At 40.5% G+C, this 19,957-nt stretch overlaps 1 protein-coding gene across 1 annotated transcript in view; it reads right to left on the bottom strand.

Annotated features, from left to right (window-relative positions):
* Positions 1-18,095: 18,095 nt before the first annotated feature.
* Positions 18,096-19,957, bottom strand: part of spata17 (spermatogenesis associated 17) — a 375,661-nt gene continuing 373,799 nt past the window's right edge. The window contains exon 10 of the mRNA XM_078557087.1: positions 18,096-19,675. Coding sequence (XP_078413213.1) covers positions 19,595-19,675 — 81 coding nt within the window. The 3' untranslated portion in view covers positions 18,096-19,594. The remainder of the gene's footprint in view (positions 19,676-19,957) is intronic.

Genomic DNA, 19,957 nt, shown 5'->3' with positions numbered 1-19,957 from the left:
CAGTGCTCAGAAGGGCAAGAACCTTCCTTTTAATTCGTCCCTTCCGCTGTCCAGAGCCCCAAACCCTCCTTCCAGGTTAAAAATTGATTTTACTTGTACTTGTTTCAATTTAGTATACTATATTTGCTGCATATGATGTGGCCTCTACTGCAAAGGGGAGGCCAAACTGGGTAATCACTTTGCCGGACATGTCCATTTATTCCTCAAGCGTGACCCCAAGCTTCCGGTTGTTTGCCAATTTAGTTCTCCATTTTATTCCCACTCTAACTTCTTATTCCTCAGCTTCCTACACTGTTCCAATAATGTGCAATGGAAGCTCAGGGAACAGGACTGCTTCTTTCAATTAGACACTTTGCAGCCTTCTGGACTCAACATTGAATTCAACAATTTCAGGTCATAACCTCTGGCCCTATTTCTTTTGGACAGCAGACGCTGTTACCATTTACGCCTCTTCTAGACCCATCTTTCATTTCTTTACTTGTCCTATTACCATCCTTTTTTCCTGTAAACCATCTTCCCTTTTGTCATTTAATCACTTCTGCCTTCCACTCTATCACACACCTTCACTTTTGTGCTTTCCTCCTCTGATTCTCTCCTGATTCTTTCCCAATATTTGTTTAAAAACTTACATCTCTAACTTCTTCCAGTTCTGATGAAAAGCCTTACACTCTAAACATGAACTGTTTCTCCCTCTAGATGCTGTCTGACCCGCTGAGTGTTTCCAGCATTTTATGCTTTTATCTCAGAAGGTTGTTGGTTTGTCATGGTGATTCATTACCAGACAGTAAGAATTTCAAAATGAGTTAATCTGAAAATATAATGATGATCTATTCAAATAATAATTTTAAAAAATCAGTTCTATTAGTAAGCCAAATATGTGGATTGCTTTTTTTACTGTTATCACGTTGGACATCAGCCTTCTAAATGTGCCAAAAATTATAGGGCCACCGATAAATGTGACTTGTTACTTAATAATTCAGTTGTTATATTACTGCTTGATTGTTAGAAAAAGTATTGTGTGTACCTTTCATATGTTGAAATGTCCTAAAATAATTGTACCATTTAAAATGATTTACCTAAGATAGAACTAAGTTTAGTACTGTACTGGTCAATTTTAGTACAGTTTATAAAAAATACTTTGACATTTGCACTGAATATTTAACACATCTCATGGTGGATATGTGCTTTGGAATTATTCTTATATCTTCCATATTTGCAACATTATAAAATATTATGTACTTTTGATGTAAATGTTTCATAAATGTATGATAAAGATATCCTATCATGGGTAACAATGAGATTGACAGAGGAAATGAGAATGATCCCGAGTAATAACAAATTTCTAAAGTAACCTTATAAACTGTATGACATTCAAGCAGCAAACCAATGGTTTATGTCTAGTTGTGTCCATAGATTTAAAAAGGTACAAGCATTGTATTAATAAGTGTGTTATTTATACAGCATATTTGCTGTTAATAAATGCCAATGCATCAGCTCTGTGTCCAAAAGGCATTCTTTGATTTTATGAATATTTTCATTTTTATAAATTGAGATGTTTCAATGTATGAATGTTTACTGCCACAAAATGAAACCCAATGGAATTTAGGGATGAGGTCTGATGTGCATTGTTGCTGCAGCATATTGCTACAATTCATATAATGCATTGCTGGAGTCATTTTCATTGTTTAAAATCAATATCTCTATTTGCAAGGCTGATCATAAATCAACTGATATTCTGATTCCATGAAACCTGCTCAGTCTCACTAAGGAAAATATACATTACAGAGCTGAATTTCTACTGGACTCCTATAACTTAAGCAGGTACCCAACAAGATTGCTCGGTAGAGGGGAAGGGCTCATTACGTCAACTTGTGACCTTAAGCGGGGAGTCCCAATTGGCCATGTAAAGGGTGGAGTTCCTACTGCCGTCTTACAAGACCAGCCATGGCAGAGGGGCGGGGCCAAGGTCAGGGGATGGACACCTCCTGCTGGATGTTATCACTTCCCCAGTCCATTAGGTATCCATTGTAACACCAGAACCCAGTAAAGATGTAATGCAGTCTGGATTACTAAAAATTAGGAACATTTTGAAAAAACAACTTAGGATCAAACTTGTTCATAAGGGCCTGGGGAAGCTCTGAGTGGGGTCTCTGAAAGTGGACAACACCCCCACAGAATGATGGCCAGGCACTGGAGTTTCCAGCAGAATGAGGCTGATGGGCATCTGAATGGCACTGGTGTCCACCAGCCCCATACAAGTTCTCCCACTGAACCCAGAAAATCCAGCAAGATTTGTGGACAGTGAATGTGAGGCATGGAGTGAGAGGACAATAGGCTGAAGGTGAATGTGAGTGTTGGCTGCTCAGATAGAAGGTATCTGCAGAAAGAGGATTGAGAGAGGAATGACTGGAGCTGCAAGGAGTATTGGTTTGAGGACTTCTGTGCAAGAGAATGCTGGGAAAGCCAGAGTGTGGGGTTTGCCACCTGAAAGTGTTATACCACACGCCTTTTCCACTCTCCTGATGTCCTGCATCCACTTGCTGCGCTGTCTCTAGGTTCGAGGGGGCACATTTCTGCTGTTGATTTACTCAGCCACTTCCTTCAATGCCTGCTTTCTCTCAGCCTTGGGAGAGTTCACTTCACTGCAGTGCCTCATATCCCACTGCACAAAGGAAGATGTTTGTCGTTGTTGGAGGTCAATCATCTCAGTCCCAGGACATCACTGCAGGAGTTCCTCAGCGTAGTGTCCTCGGGCTAACCATCTTCAGCTGCTTCATCAATGACCTTCCCTCCAACATAAAGTCAGAAGCAGGGATGTTCGTTGATGATTGCACAGTATTCAGCACCATTTGCGATACTTCAGATACTGAAGCAATCTGTGTCCATATACAGCAAGATCTGGACAACATTTAGGTTTGGGCTGACAAGTGGCAAGTAACATTCGCACCACGCAAGTGTCAGGCGATGACCATATGCCACAAGAGAGAATCTAACCATATCCCCTTAACATTCATGGCATTACCATCACTGAACTCCCTCATTATCAACATTCTGGGGGTTACCATTGGCCAGAAACTGAACTGGACCAACTATATGGAATCAGTGGCTACAAGAGCATATCAGAGGCTTGGAATTCTGCATTGGCTAATTCACCTCATGACTCCCCAAAGCTTGTGCACCTTCTACAAGATACAAGTCAGGAGCATGATGAAATACTCTCCACTTGACTGCATGAGTACATCTCCAACAACACTCAAGAAGCTTGACACCATCCAGGACAAAGCAACCTATTTGATTGGCACCCTATCCTCCACCTTAAACATTCATTCTCTTCACCACCGATGCACAGTGGTAGCAGTGTGTACCATATACAAGATGCATTGCAGCAGCTCACCAAAGCTGTTTCGACAGCACCTTTCAAACCATTGACCTCTACCACCTAGAAGGGCAGAACAATTTATATAAATGGCTTGGGTTAAGGGACAGATGGTATGGTTGCTAAATTTGCTGACAACACAAAGATAGTTAGGAAAGTAAGTTGTGAAGAGGATGTAAGGAGGCTACAAAGTGATAGAGATAGGTTAAGTGAGTGGGAAAAGGACTGACAAATGAAGCATAATGTGGGAAAATGTGAAATTGTCTATTTTGGCAGGAAGAATAAAAAGGAAGCATATTATCCAAATGGTGAGCGAGTGCAGAACTCAGGTTCAGAGGGATCTGGGTGTCCTAGTGCAAGAATCACCAAAGGCTAGTATGCAAATACAGCAAGTAATTAGGAAAGCTAATAGAATGTTATCATTTATTGTGAGGGGAATTAAATACAAATGTAGGGAGGTTATGCTTCAGTTGTACAGGGCACTGGTGAGACCACATCTGGAGTACTGTGTACAATACTGGTCTCCTTATTTAAGGAAAGGTGCAAATGCGTTAGAAGCAGTTCAGAGAAGGTTTACTAAATTAATACCAGGAATGGGTGGGTTGCCTGTTGAGGAAAGGTTGGACAGGTTAGGCTTGTATCCACTGGAGTTTAGAAGAATAAGAGGTAACTTGTTCGAAACCTTTAAGATCCCAAGGGGTCTTGACAGACTGGATGTGGAGAGGATATTTCCTGTTGCGGGAGAATCTAGAACTAGGGGTCACAGTTTAAAGATAAGGGTTGCTCATTTAAGACGTAGATGAGGAGCAATTTTTTCTCTCAAAGGTCATGAGTCTTTGGAACTCGTATCCTCAAAAGGCAGTGAAAGCAGGCTCTTTGAATATTTTTAAGGCAGAGCTAGATAGATTCTTGATTAACAAGGGGATGAAAGGTTATCAGGAATAGGCGGAGGTTACAATCAGATCAGCCATGATCTTATTAAATGGCGGAGCAGGTTTGAAGGGCCAAGTTGACTACTTCTGCTCCTGGTTCGTATGTAGATGCATGGGAACACCACCATCTGCAAGTTCCCCTCCAAGCCACACACCATCCTGACTTGGAACTACAACACCACTCCTTCAATGTCACTGGGTCAAAATCCTGGAACTCCCTCCCTAACAGCATTGTGGGTGTGCCTGTAACACATGGGCTGCAAAGCTTCAAGAAGATGGCTCACTGCCACTTTTTCAAGGGTAATTAGGAATGGGCGACAAATGCGGGCCTTGCCAGGAATGCCCACATCCTGCAAAAGTGAAAAAGGACCTCTGGGTAAGAGTGAAAGAGCTGGGGGGCAGCCTTCCCAGGTCTCCTCTCTACTCCTGTGGTTGCTGCAGTCTCAAAAATCCAAATGGTTGTGAGGCCTGAAACCCATGTGTAATCCCGTTAATTAGAAATCCTTGCTTTGATAAAATAGTCATGTCACCCAGCCTGCCCTTCCTAATTAGTTAGAGAACTCGGAATCGGGATGAAATTTAGTTTGTCCTGGGAAAGAGTAACAGCAGGGTACAGATATCAGCGAGTCAAGTTTCCGGCTTGAAAGTGGTCCTGCCATTCCAGCAGGGACTAAGTCAGAAGGCACCACTTGTAGTAACTGTTTGAGAGTTGATTGGGTTGAATTCGATAATGAAACTGGAATTTGATATCTCATTGGCAGGTTTCACATATTAAAAAAGGGGCATTGCACTGGAACACAGACGCTGACTTAAAATGGCTGCAAATTTGCATTTGTGTAGCCACAGTCCATTTCATGGAGACATAGAGTCTATGGACAGCCCAACTGACAATGGCTTACTTGGAGGAATGGAACTCTTCCTTCCTAGCTCAACCAGATAGAAGAATGAACCATTCAGGAGTTAATTGCTGAAACATTATAAATTAATCACCTCAGCTATCACGATGGCTAAGAGGAGCTGTGCCAGACATGAGCTGATTGACTTTCTTTTAGAATATACAACCAGCATGGAGAAAGGTCATATGATACAATGTTTTGTATGGCTGCTTGAATTTGGGATTTGGCAGAGTTATTCTAGCTGCTATAATGAGAGAAAGAGGCTGTCTCTCCCCGCTCCTCTCTCCAAAACATCTTACCTAAAGTTTTGAACCCTGTTTTGCCAAGTTAAACATTTACCTACTTTCCTACAGTCGACAGAGACTCTGCTGAAAGCCATTGGATTTCTACAGCAGTGCTTCCAGTAGAAAAGGGACATGCCAGACATGACTTTAAACCAACTGCCTCAGCTGAAGAACCAACGTCTCTGGATACAATCAGGGAATCTTTATTGACTTCTGTTTTATTAATTCCACACTTTAACATGACCAAGTTTAACATCTGAAACTCTGTAAAGTTGTATTTTTTCCTGCATGCTTGGGTTTGGAGCGAATGTTTGTGCACATTAGTGGGAAGTAGGACATATTTGTATATTTTTAATATTTTTACCTGGGTGGGGTTTAGCACAATAAAACTAACCCCATACATGTTTAACTCAAGCATACCTGTCTGGCTTAATTCTTATAACCTGCATACAGCCATGTACATACTGAATTGGCAAAACAGCATCCTTTAAAAATTCAAAACCTCCGTTTTAACCAAACAGGGAGTGGGTAAAGAGGAAAGCCAGACTAGCCCTCCTCACCTGGTCATAACACTATATTGTGGCAAGTGTCAGCCTTGTTCAGTGGGAGTGCTCTTACCTTTAAATCAGAAGGTTGTGGGTTCAAGTTCTACTCCAGACTCTTAAACACATAATTTAAGTTGATACTTTAGTGCAATACTGAGGGAGTGCTGCACCATTAGATAAAACATTAAACCAAGGCCCTGTCAGTCCTTTCAGGTGGGTGTAAAAGATTCCATGGCAATAATCAAAGAAGAGCAAGGAAATTCTCTCCAGTAAAGCCAACAATTCTCCCTCAATTAACAATAATAAAAGCAGAATATCTAGTCATATCTCAGTGCTGTTTGTGGGGCCTTGCTGTGAATAAATTGACTCCACTTTTCCTACAATACAATGGGACTGTGATTGGCTGTAAAGTTCGCTGTGACATCCTAAGGCTATGTAAAGCACTATATAAAGTATTTCTTTAACCAGTTCTATACATGCACTCACAAAATAACAGGTGTTGAAAGTCTTTCACAGGAAAATGAGTGAAACGAGTTCTGACTCTGACCTCAATCTTGAGAGTTAATGGTATAGATACAGGAATCTTTAAAAGTAGAAGGACAAGTTAATGGAGCTTTAAAAAAGAGGGACAAAGATGAGAAGCATCAGACTGGAACTCTGCAACAAAATATGGGGACAAATTTCATCGAATACTTTAGGTGCTGACAAGGTAGTGAGGTGGTCAAGATTGGGTCTTGAAATGTTGGCTAAGTGCTTGATCAGCACAATCTGAAACTTGATAAAGGAGTTGAAGCCAGCATTAGGAATGACCGCCAGGAGGCTTGTTAAATGGCTGTTTGCCACTTAAAATGCCTGCTGGTACTCATTAAAGAAGCTGCACGGCATTTTGGTGGCTAATGCTTCAGTTGGCTCCCTCTCCTAACAGCGATGAGCTATTTGGGAGTAAAAATGGTATGAATGGTGATTTTAAGCAGTCGTTAAAGGGATAATTATCACTTAAAGGGGTACTCACCATTTCATCATCATTGTAGCTGGAGATGTGCAGATGATCTCTGAAACACAATGGGATACTTTTGACAAGCCTTCACCAACACTTGAGCAGCATTTATTCTGGAAATTGTCTAAACCTAAAAGTGTAAGTGTTCTGTCACTCCACCTTAAAAAAGAGAAAGACTTGCATTTCTATAGCACCTTTCACAATCTCAGGATGTCCCAAAGCACTTTATGGCCAATGATGCACTTTAAGTGTAGTCACTGTTGTAATGTAGGAAACGCAGCAGCCGACTTGCACACAGCAAGCTCCCACAAGCAGCAATGTGGTAATGATAGGGTCATCTATTTTAGTGATAGTAATTGAGGGATAAATATTAGCCAGAATACCAGGAGAACTCTCCCATTCTTCTTTAAAATAATGTTACAGGATCTTTTAGATTCACCAAAGAGAGCAGAGGAGGCCTCAATTTAATGTCTTATTTGAAAGCTAGCACCTCTGATAATGCAGCACTTCCTCAATACTGCACTGAGTGTCAGCCTAGATTTATTTGCTTAAATCCCTGGAATAGGACTTCACAATCTTCTAACTCAGAGCTGAGAATGTACTCATGGAGCCAGGCCAGCCTTCATTATAAAAAAATACCTGGAAAAACTCAGCAGGTCTGGCAGCATCGGCGGAGAAGAGTACAGTTGACGTTTCGAGTCCTCATGACCCTTCAACAGAACAACAATAGTTCTGCTGAAGGGTCATGAGGACTCAAAACGTCAACTGTACTCTTCTCCGCCGATGCTGCCAGACCTGCTGAGTTTTTCCGGGTATTTTTTATTTTTTGTTTTGGATTACCAGCATCCGCAGTTTTTTGTTTTTATCAGCCTTCATGACCAATCTGTGAACCTGCACAGCCTCTCCCTCAGTCCCTAAAACATCCTGCAAAGTGCTGCTTATGTGCTAGCCAGAATGCTCCACAACTTCAGTGGAAATGGGCGCAAGGAGCTCATATATACTGCCCCATGAAAATTTACATTTAATCAGCACTTAAATACTAAACCTGCAGGTGTTCTTTTAGCACCTCCAGGCAAATTCAAGTTATGGTAATCAGCAATTAATCCCAAAATTGTGTGCTAAATCAACACTTTCAAACAGACTCGCCTTAGTAGCACAGCCCCCATTTAGCCTCTGTTTTCACCCTTTGGCTAAAGTAAATTCTCTGCATATCCTGTTCCAAACTAAATCATGAACAAACTATCAAAACTAAATTACAGAAGTGTTATTTTGGAAATTAGCTTTGATGGTTTTTACTATTCACACTTTGGTACAGCATATACAGTCGTTCACAAAAAAAAGTTCCCTGTAGGTTAAACTCGCAATTGATGGCTACCTCTTCATGAGGTTTATATAGCTAAATGACAGATTTTACTTCACTACAGATTTTAAAGAATGACTTTGAAGTCACATTTGATTTTGCAGTCTCCATATCTACTGAAAAACCTTCTCTGATGTCAGTTCATATTTAATATTGTTGATATTCTAGCACTGGCTGTCGTTTTTCATTCAGACCTGATGAAGGCACATCAAGGTTTTGAAAGTTAACTGGTATTTTACTCTGAAGTGTCTTTTAATTCATACTTTGGTACTGCTTTGAGACCTTCAGCGTACTGCTATTCCTTTCCACATCAAGTTGAAAAGCATGGGTACAGATTTAATTTATATTTATTTCAATTAAACCCTAGATGGGACAATATAATGAAACACTAATTTTCTCCTTAATTCTGTTTTAATGGGGATCAGATATTTTGTGTAGACACACACATAAAAGACCTCTCTGATTCAAATAGTTCTATATCTCTTAGCAGCCATAATGCTATTGATTGTTCCTTGAATTTGTGTTATTTCCCCCTAGTTGACTAGACAAGCAGGGCTGATGTGTCATTTGATCTCCGCTCGAAAATACATTTACACTCAATTCTTTCCAGGTCTCTTTGTGGACAGAGGTCTTCCAGTGAACAGGTCCATCTCAATCCAGCATTTGCTTTCTTTGCATACGGCTGTCAGTCTGTTAGTGAGTAAACTGCTGGCGTCCCACTGTCCCACCTATTGCACTTCCTCTTGCTTGGCAGTGGGCCGTTTCAGAACCTGAGCCAAGGTGAATTCTCACTGGATGGCCCATCACAAATTGATCTCTAAATGACACCAAGCAGGGAAGAGAAAACACAGCAGGAGGGGGAATTTTTATGATCTTTAAATGACAATGCTTTCTGTGATCCATAAGTACAATCCACTGCCAATGGGATAATAATTACTTCTGCAGAGATATTGTGCCTGTGAGGCAGAACCAATTTAGCTAGTACAGATTAGCAGGTCAGCTCAGTGCTGTGTGACTCCAGCCTGTTTAAAAAAAATGCCTTCATTTTGCTTAGTTTTTTTTTTGCATGGTTTTTTCAGGCTATGATAAATGTAGTGAGAGCTCCACTGGAGTCCATTTATCACTGTCTGGGCCAGAAAACATTAAGGAAGTGCAGGCTTCCAATGACACTGACATGGTGGAGTTTGGTAATAATGGAAAATTTACTTGAGCTGGTGTCAGTGGTCATTAGGCTTTTGTAACCTGGCTGTGCATTAAGTAGCTTGGGTTAAAAGCAGTGGAGAGCAGTGAGTAAAACAAAAGGGAGTTAAGTGCTAAATGATTTAAATCTGGTAAATGCATCAGTTATTTTTAACTGCTCAGAGACAGGCATGTTAAACCTGACTTGGAGGCAGGGGGAAGGGGTGGGCAACAGGAATGAACATATAGGAGCAATGTATATCCATACATTTTATTCACAGCTCCGTTACAAGGCTGCAGTTTAGTCAGTTGAGGACAATTAGTTAATGCAAAATGCAACTGAAATAGAGGTAAAGAGAAATAAGTTAAGGTCACATTGGCCGCAGTGCTGAGACAATGCTGTAGATTTTCAGGCCAATTTACAAATAGGAGTGTCTGTGAATTGTTAATCAAATGAACTGAAAAAGGATTGTATAATCTCTATGGTATAGACAAGCATCAGGAGACAGCAGTGAAACCTGTAAAATGAATGCATAGCAAATGATTTTGATGGTATAAATATTGCAAATTAAGAAACATTTTTAAAAAACTACTGTAAAAAATAGAGGCTGTGTCAGGATTGACAGTGAAAAGCAATAATTATCTCTCCCAATTGAAGCTGACTGAATAACTCCCCAGTGACAAGTGTTGGGTGAGTTATGGCCAGTCGCAACAGAGGACATTTTTATTGTATCACTTTGCTGACCATTATATAGTCTGTGTATACCACAATTTATAATATTATATTAATGTTAATGGAGCCTATTATGAGGGTAAGGGCCCTTTAATACCCCCCACTAAATTATTTGAGTTGTGTCTCACTTCTCCAGAGGTGACTGGCTGCCATCTTGAAAATCCCCCCTAGTGAGGAGTTCAGTTAAAAAAATATTAGGGGCAAGTACAGCCTTAATAGCATTATAATTGACCAATTTGTCACAGTGCTAGTTTAAATTTCTAGCTCTGTGACTTTTACCCCTCTGAATTTTTAAAAACATGTAAGTGAAGCTAAAGATGGCAGGATTACAATCTTTACCAGTGCTGCGACATCCTAGAAGCTTAGCTAAAAGGCATGCAGTTAGTTTACAATTTTAGTTCTGTGGTTCCATCACTTTACAAGGCTTTTAATGATGCAGGTCAAATGGAACATAGGAACATAGAAACATAGAGCTTGGGAGCAGGAGTAGGCCAGCCCTTCAAGCCTGCTCCACCATTCAATAAGATCATGGCTGATCTGGTTGTGGTCTCAACTCCATTTTCCTGTCTGAACCCCATAACCCTTGATTCCCTTGTCTATCAAAAATCTGTCTAACTTGGTCCTGAATATGGGAACATATTCATTTCTATAATGTTGCAGGATCACAATGTTTCCAGTACTGGAGTTACAGCTCTCACTGCATTCCTAGGTGTCAATGCTTCATTGAAGACCATCTTATCTTATACATGCACCAATTTCATAATGCAGAACAGTGCCTACTGAGACGTGGGTGTTGATGAAGATGAATAAGCTGGGACCAGCAAACCTGGTAAAAACTGAAATTCCCTGATCTTCCACAAATCTGAGATTCAGTTAAGGCAGACTGTGGTGAGTAACTGAATTTCAGTGTTGCATGGGATGTACTGGTGAGAAACGTTGTTCATTAACAATATTTTAGAAGTTAGAAAATGAGAAAATATCTAATTTTTATGATAATTAACAACAATGGAAAGAGGAAGATGCAAATTCATCGGTGGGTCATTATGGGTATTCTAACATTTTTCATTGAGAGGAATTTTACACAATTTAAAATGTAAAAAAAGGTCACATTATGCAATGTGATACCAATATTTTCACTAGTACTCTACATAGAATCGCTTGGAATGTACAGCACAGAAACAGGCCATTGGTCCATGCCAGTGTTTATACTCCAAACAAGTAGTACCCTGTGTAGGTTTTAAGGAAATTCTGCATTTTTTGCAGGTGCTTGTTTTCTTTCTTCCATGATAATTATTTTTTAAGGTCTTAACTGGAGAAAGAAGAACAAATAATATTGATGCTTCTAAACCTTTGAGATTGATGGCTGCTGATGTTAGTAGAGAGAAGAAAACTCATTTAACTAAAAGTGCACACAAAACAGGGACATTCCCAATTGCATTTGTCCAGTGGGGAAATGCTATTCCTCTGGGTTGACTGTGAACTGTCACTTCAGATATGATAACCAGGTTGGAGTGTGGGAAGGCTGCCAATATTAAAATTTCTATCAGAGAGATGTAGGCAAGTTCCTGCTACTGCAGAATACTTTTCTGTGTAGCTTTTAAAAATAAACATCGTTAAAATTTTTTGAAAATCTTTTGAAATTACCATATTTTTGATTTATGGGCAGAATTTTCACCTCGGCGGGCGGGCGCGCACCTGACCCGCTCGAGCGTGAAATGACCCATGATGACGTGTAGCGAGCATCCCGATGTCACCGCACAGTCGCGCAACAGTACGGTTGGCGGGCGCAGGTAGGAATCGGCGGCAGGTCTGCCAACAATTAGAAAGCCTATTAAGGCCATTAAAGTATTAATTAACTTAAATTTTTCACTGCCTGTCCAACCTGCCCGCCCCCACCGAGCCCGCCCGACAAGGGCAAAATTCTGCCCCATTTGTTTCAAATAAAACACAAAAACTCGTAACGTTGTAAAGGATTTATAAATTTTTAAAAATATTTATTCTTGAGGTGCAGGTGATACTGGCGAGGCTGCATATCTTGTCCATCCTAGTGCCTAGAGGAGGCAGTGGAAGGCCTTCGGAACATAGGAACAGGAGGAGGGCATTCAGCCCTTGAGCATGTTCCACCGTTCAGTTAGATCCATGGTTCTTAAACTGGGGTCTGCAGACACCTGGAAGTCCTTAGAGGCTTTCCAGGGGGTTTGTGAAATAACCTGAAAATGCCTACCAAGGCCAGTTTGTTGTGATCTTACAAACGGGAGCAGAGCATGACCGCCACATGCGTGGTTCACAGTGGACTGGTTGTTTCAACCAGGAGAGGAGCCCGCATGGAGGAGGGCTGAGGGGCTAGGTAAGTTAACAAGTTAACAAGGATGCTGATGGGTGGCAGTTGAATTCAGCCTTGTTCAAGACAGGGAATTTTCTTTTAAGTATTGAAGCGTTACGTACTTAAATACAAAGAAATACCTGTTTCCTAAAAAACATTATTAGCACAGTCTTTGCATGCAGCACTTTCATTTAATGAGTATTACATATATAGTATTATAATTTAGATATGGGGGGGAGGTGTGATTGGGCATGATAATCAATTTCAATTTTAAAATTTTCATTTGACCTAGCCTCAACAGCTTTTTGGGGAGAGAGTTCCACATTTCTGCTACCCTTTTATGAAGAAGTATGTCCTGACATCACCCGAATGGCTTAGCTCTGATTTTGGAGTTATGCAACCATATTCTGGACTCCTCCATCAGAGGAAATAGTTTCTCTCTATCTACCTATCAACGCCATTAATCATCTTGAATACCTCAATTAAATCACCTCCTAATCTTCTGTACTCAAAGAAACACAGGTTGAACCATTGCAGTCTCTGTGAAGGTGGTGTTCTCCTGGTGGAGATGGTAGGGAATTCAAATATAAAGATATATAATGTAAAGAGACAATGAAGGAACAGAGAGAATGAAGTCTGCCTGACCAGCTGCTGTTGTCCTTTTCTGTGATCATGGAGCTGGGACAGCCATTAAAGCTCTAAAGCAATTTTGGTGAATTTTTGCAGTGGATCCTATAGTTAGTACGTACACCAAGGACAGTGCATGAGTGGTGAAGAGGGTGGTTATTGGGTTCAGGAACAAGATCTATGATCAAGCAGACTTTTTCTGGATTCAGCCAAGCTTCTTGAATGCTGTTGTGGTTGCACCCATTCAGACAAGTGATCAGAATTTCATCACATTCCTGAATTGTGTTTTGAAGATAACTGAGGGGCATTGGAGAATCTGGAGGCAGGCCAACAAATCCAGATTATCTACCTCTGCCTTGCTGTTATAACCATTAAGTTGATATAACTGGTTCAGTTATACATCTGGTTAAAGGTGACCCCACAGATGTTGGCTGCAGGGGTGCTCAGCAATGGTAGTGTCATTGATGGTTAAGGGAAGTGGTTGAGCCTCTTTTTGTTGGAGGTGGTCATTGTCTGGCTCATATAAAGTTTAAATGTTACCTTCCGCTTGTTAGCCCATGCCTGGATGTTATTCACTTCCTCCTGTAGGTTGTCCCTAGCACGAGGGGAAACTGCAATGCCCACAAGCACTTGTTCAACCAAGCCATATCACCTACTACGGTCCTGTGTATGGAATCAAGTGATTGCTCAGCACATGTCATAACGTCCTCAAATAAGATCTGTACCATGAGAAACTTTGCCTGTTGCTACTAGCATCTCTTAATCTCCACCCCTGCAACACCTTCCTATGTTTCCCGATATCCATCAATTTCCACAAATTATTTGTACCTGTGCTGCCGATAAATGTCAGTGCATATGTTGATTCTATATGTTCTACTGATATTCTTCACTAAGTGAATGCTGAAGATTGTCTAAGCCTCCCTGCCCTGTGAAGAGAGCCAATGGACAATTATGAACATATTTGAACACTTATCCATTTAGCAACTATGACCTTTGGGTGCTCATGCACAGTCAATGTGTATGGACATGTTCATGTAACATATGATGCAAATCAGATCTTCTGATTTCTGGATGGTCATACCCTAGAGGTACCCTCGAAGATACGCTAGAGGACCCCTCGGAAGTCCTGATGCACTGACTACGCTGGAATTGCCCTGAAAATTTTGACTTCTGATGAACAATTTCCCTGTGTCTGGAACCCGCTGAAACTCGGGTTAGAATTGGAGACTTGGGTTTGTTCCAACTCACTCGCCAGAATAGTTACGCAGGAAAGGTTAGAAAGATTAAAACCTGGTCCAACTCCTGGGTAACTGATTCCTGACTCCCCACTGGACCTCCCCTGACTAGCCCCCCGACCCCCATCCTCCCTGTCAACACCCGATTACCCCCAACCCAACTATTCTCCGACCCTTCACTACACCCCCGACCCCCTGACCACCCAACTACTCTCCTGACCACCTGACCACCCCGACCCAACAACCTCCTTACCCCTGACTACTCCCCGACCTCCTGACTAGCCCCAACCACCTGACTACACCCCCCCGATCACTCGACTACTCTCCGACCCCTCGACTACCCCCCACCACCACCCGACTCTCCCGATCCCCGACCCACCCTAACCCAGCACCCATCCACCTGCCACACTACCCCTTCATCAACCCACCTGCCACCCTAGCCTCCTCGTCCACCCACCTTCCACCCTATCTCCTCACCCACCCACTTGCCACCCTATACCCTCACCCACTCACCTGCCACCCTACCCTCTCACCCACTCACCTGCCATCCTACCCCCTCACACATCCACCTGCTACCCTACCCCCTCACCCACTTACCTTATACACTTAACTTCTCTCCATAGCTTCTCAAAGCGGCTTTGGAGCCTTTAAGCTCTCTACTCACTGGAATACGGCAGCTAGTGCTGTAAAGTGGAGGTCTTGTGTCACAGTGGTAGTGTTCCTATCTCTGGGCCAGAAGTTCCAGGCCCCACTCTGGGGCTTGGTGGCCATGGAATGCTGTTCATAACGCGGCCGAACAGGTTAATTATCAGCCTGTAAATCCTTCCAATATGCCTGATGGCAGCCGTTAAAAGCAGGAGAATTTCTTGGTCAGCTATACTGCAGGAGGCAATGGCAAACCACTGCAGTACTTTGCAAAGCATAATACATGGACCAATCCAATGTCACCACAGTCGCCAATTCCCTTTTAGGGCATGGCACCTGAAGGAGGAGGAGGAGTGCTGTAAAAAGAGGGTGTGGTTTGGCTTACCCTGTTGATCCTGCACTATGAGGAAGGACTCCGAGAACAGTTATACTCCACATTTCTGAAGAGGCCTGTTTCGGAAGAACAGGCCAGGAATGTGGAGCTCCATCTTAGTGGAAAAAAGTAAGAGTGGAGTCGCAATCCAACGGTGATTGCCACTCCTTGGAATATTTGGCCCATTGAATATTTGATTAAAGCACAATTTGCTCTGCACATCCATCCAGTCTCCTCCAGTTAATCCTTTATACAACATCCTTTCCTTTTAATTTCACTATCTAATCCGCTTCCCCACCACCACCTCCTGCATATTGTGAGTCAGTTTTGCTTTTAAGCATAAAATGAGTGTAGATCAAGCCAGTGTGATTCTGCTCATGAAAGTTTCTACAGTATACTCCCTTTGATGTAAGGCATAGGTACTGTATTTTGCATTAGTATGCAATTTTATTTGTACTATTTCCCTTACTATTTCCTTTTGAACATTTCTCTGCATAAAGTGTTTCTTTTAACCAATATTTGTAACAACGTTCATTTAAATTCATTTCCAAATCTATTTCCTGTTGCAATTTTGCAATGACATTTTGACCTACTTTGCTGGTCTTTTTCAACTTTTACTGGACTTGCCTTTTGCCCAACTTCACATAATCTGTGATAATGGCTGTGTATCTTACATCCAAACCATGTTATAAGAACATAAGAACATACGAGCAGGTGTAAACCATTTGAGCCCTCAAGCCTGCTCCACCATTCAATTTTATCATAGCTGATCTTCTGCCTCAACTCCAACTTCCCACCTTCTCCTCATATCCCTTGATAAATCCAAAACCGAAAACCTGTCTATCTCAGCCTAAAGTATACTCAATGATGGAGAATCCACAGCCCTCTGACAATTCTAAAGATTCACAGTTCTAAATGATCGAAACCTTATCCTGCGACTGTGCCCCAGCTAGGGAAAATAATGTCTCAGCGTCAACCGGTCAAGACTTTCAGAATTTTATATGCTTTAATGAGAGTATAGGCCCAATTTACTCAGCCGCACATCATAGGACAATACTCTCATTGCAGAAACCAATCTAATGAAGCTTCACTGTACCACCTCCAATGTAAGTATAGCAATCCGTAAATATGGAGACAAGAACTGTGTACTGTACTTCATATGTGAGTTCGCCAAAGCCCTACAATTGTAGCAACACTTTGGCTGGGATTTTCCAGCCCCATCAATGGTGGGCATCAGCGCAGGTGGGATGGGAAAATTTGAGAGCTCTCCCATCCTGCCTGCGATGATGCCCACCGGTGTTGAGGCCGGAAAATCCTACCTTTCCTTATTATTGTATTCCAGTCCCCTTGCAATAAAGGCCAACATGCACCTTCCTAATTGCTTGCTGTACCTGTATGCCAACTTTCCTTATATAAATACATCAACAATTAGAAGTTTCATACTTTTAAAAAATATTATGCTTTCCTATTCTTACCACCAACTTGAATAACCTCACACTTCCCCACATTATACTCCATCTGCCTTTGTGGGCCACCGTGCTCGGCCAGAAAACTATTCCCAATTCTGTGCACACCAAGCAATTTAAAAATGCTTTAAATTAGCTGTGGAACCATTTCTCAACACATTCTGTACAGACCACCACTGAATTAACAAACTTGTTTTTTTGACATTTATATTGTTCGAGTTTATTAGCTGCTTTGAAAAACATTAAGGGGACATTATGTTGATGTACTATGAATGGTCAATTCTCTATTATTCCCAACATTAAAATTGTGTTGCAAAAAAAATCACCCACAATAAAATTCAGCCTAATTTTCATTGTGTGTCACTAACATCCATGAAAAGAAAGCATTCGGTCTTTTTTTTTGAAAAACACACAAAATATGGCTCAAAACTTTTGAAAACCAGATTCCTTTTTCTTTTTTGATCAACATATCCCTGGACTATTTTGTGTTTATTCCCTTCCCCCAACACCGGTTCTAAAAATGCACCATCTCTGTACTCAGAGCTAGATCTCTTCCCTATTGACCCTAAGCACCTCTTTTCTGCTTGAAAAAATGAATACAAAGGCAGCACTGCAAAACAGACCCACGGAGGAGAATGGTGTTCTCAGACAATGTTATGATGGGATGGCAGAAGTGTATTAGACGATCCATTTTAGAATGATCCGTGCCGAGTGCTGTCAGCTGTTGAAGCTTTCTTGCCTGCAATGATATTCTGCATCGGAAGGCTTTTTTATTCAGAGGTCAGATTTAGAATTGTAAGAGATTAATCTGATAAGGGGCAGTGCTGTTTCTAATCGGACTGATGGGAAAAATGCAGTAGTGAGGTGAGAGTCAATGCCGGGTGAATTATTGTGGCGTGATGGACTACCTTGGAGCTTGAGTAATCAAAGAGATAGCACTCACATCCAAAATTACTGTGGCGTTTTTATTCATCAACAGTCTGTCCAGCTTTTGTGTATGGCTGCTGCTCAGCCCCCATACAGAATAAAGCACTCAGAATTATTTTCTGAAATTAAATCTCAATAGGGGGTTCAGCTTGGGTTCGCCTTTTCACTCACTGAAATTAAAGCACATTTATTCTCTGCAGTGGTCCAGCCTTTAATTTAGTCAGAATCCACAAAAGTACAGCAGAAGCATTTCACAATCATTTCTCCAAGGAACATATGCTCTGAAAATGAACTTTTTTTGAAGTAACATTCCAATAAGTGTTGCTTTAATCAATGATAAAAGCAATGTATTTGTTTTTTATTTTTAAAAAATCCTGTGTATTGTTAATAAATTCTATAATCTTTCAGAACTTTGATCCGGATGAGGAGAGTGGCTCAATATAATTTTAGCAATAGCAGGCATGTATGTAGTCAGCCTAGCATTAAAAGGTCAACCTAACACATAATTTACTCACTTTTGCCCCACTTGTCGGTTTATATTAACCCTTTGAGGTGTACAGTGGCATTTGTGAACCAGGACAACTTATACAATATTGTAACAAATTTTGCCAAGGGCCTCTATCCCAAATATTAACCCGTCTGTTTTCTCTTTCCAGCGCTGAATGTCTTGCTAATATCTATTTAAGATCATGATTTTTGTTTTGACTCAGAAAATACAGTGAGCTAAAGATGTTAAATATTCAACATTACATTTGATGGAAAATCCTTTCTTTGAATGAATAATGTCACAGAAATAAATTGGTGACACCTGTAAAGATCTTCTAGCACTTAAGAGATTCCATACAGATGGTCAAAGATATGACAGCAGTACTGCAGTAATCAGAGGCCAGTTTATTTCTTGTTGATTTCTTTAACAATTTAGGCTGGAACGTTCAACGAAAGCTGTCAAGAAGAACTAAAGATATTTTTCTCGACAAACATGAAGCTCTCTGAGCTATCATCTTTGAAGTTACTTAAGTTGCTGCAATGGAGATCATTTATACTTTTACAAGAATTAGAGAAACAACATATAATGCTTGGTGAAGTTTAGGAATGTTGTATGCTGGAATCTTCATCTAACCAATTGTGGATCAATTGCAATAATATTCATCAAATTATTCATGCAACAAAATGAGTTTTAATTCTCCCATCAGCAAGAACATTTAGGTTTGAATAGAGTGCATTCTAGATACCATTAGCAGATTGCCTTGCATATTCTATTATCAATTTTGTTTGGTTAGTAACATTTAAGATGTGTAGTATTTTTGAAGATAATAGACAAATAGAAAAATGTAATAATTATAATTAAAAGGTTCTGCAAATTTCAAAAATAACTTTGCACAACCACCACTTAAATCAGCTTTTATAATAATTGTATTATGGTGAGAGATTCATTAGCCTTGCCTGTACTAAGGAAAATGGAAAAGAAAAAAAAAATCACCAATCATAACCCAATCATAAAATTAACATACTCATAACAAAATATTACTATGTGAATCGCAGTTGCATTGTCAGTGTATTTTTAATAGATTAGCACATTTTCTATAATGTTGTATTAATATCTGAGAGTTTACAACATTTTTCATTACTCCAATATGTCAAAAACGAATGAAACAGTTGATTTTCCGATCACATCATAGCAGAATCCACATCTTCCTTAACACGCTTGTCCAGCTTTGGAATATGATTTTTGGAACTTCTCAAAAAGATGAATGGATGTAAAAAAAGTTTTAAATGGCTAGAAAGAGAAAACAAAATACTTTAAATAAAGTAACAGCTTTTTGTCTATTTTAAATATAATGTTAATTGCAAGAGCACAGATATTTCATTTATTACTGTTTAGAATCCAATGGACTAATTCAGTGAACAGGATAAAACAAATAATCTTGACTAAGTTAAAGATATTTGTAAAATATTAATATAATATTTCTGACAGTATCTTTCCAACGAAACAAGTTATTGTATTCGTTATTCACTGAAATTAAATATGGAAATGTTTATTTTTCTGCAGTTTAATGCA

This window comes from Cetorhinus maximus, chromosome 14 (assembly GCF_964194155.1).
Source record: "Cetorhinus maximus chromosome 14, sCetMax3.hap1.1, whole genome shotgun sequence".
Taxonomy (NCBI): domain Eukaryota; kingdom Metazoa; phylum Chordata; class Chondrichthyes; order Lamniformes; family Cetorhinidae; genus Cetorhinus; species Cetorhinus maximus.
Note: the sequence above shows the minus strand (reverse complement) of the source record. Positions and strands in the feature narration are given on the sequence as shown.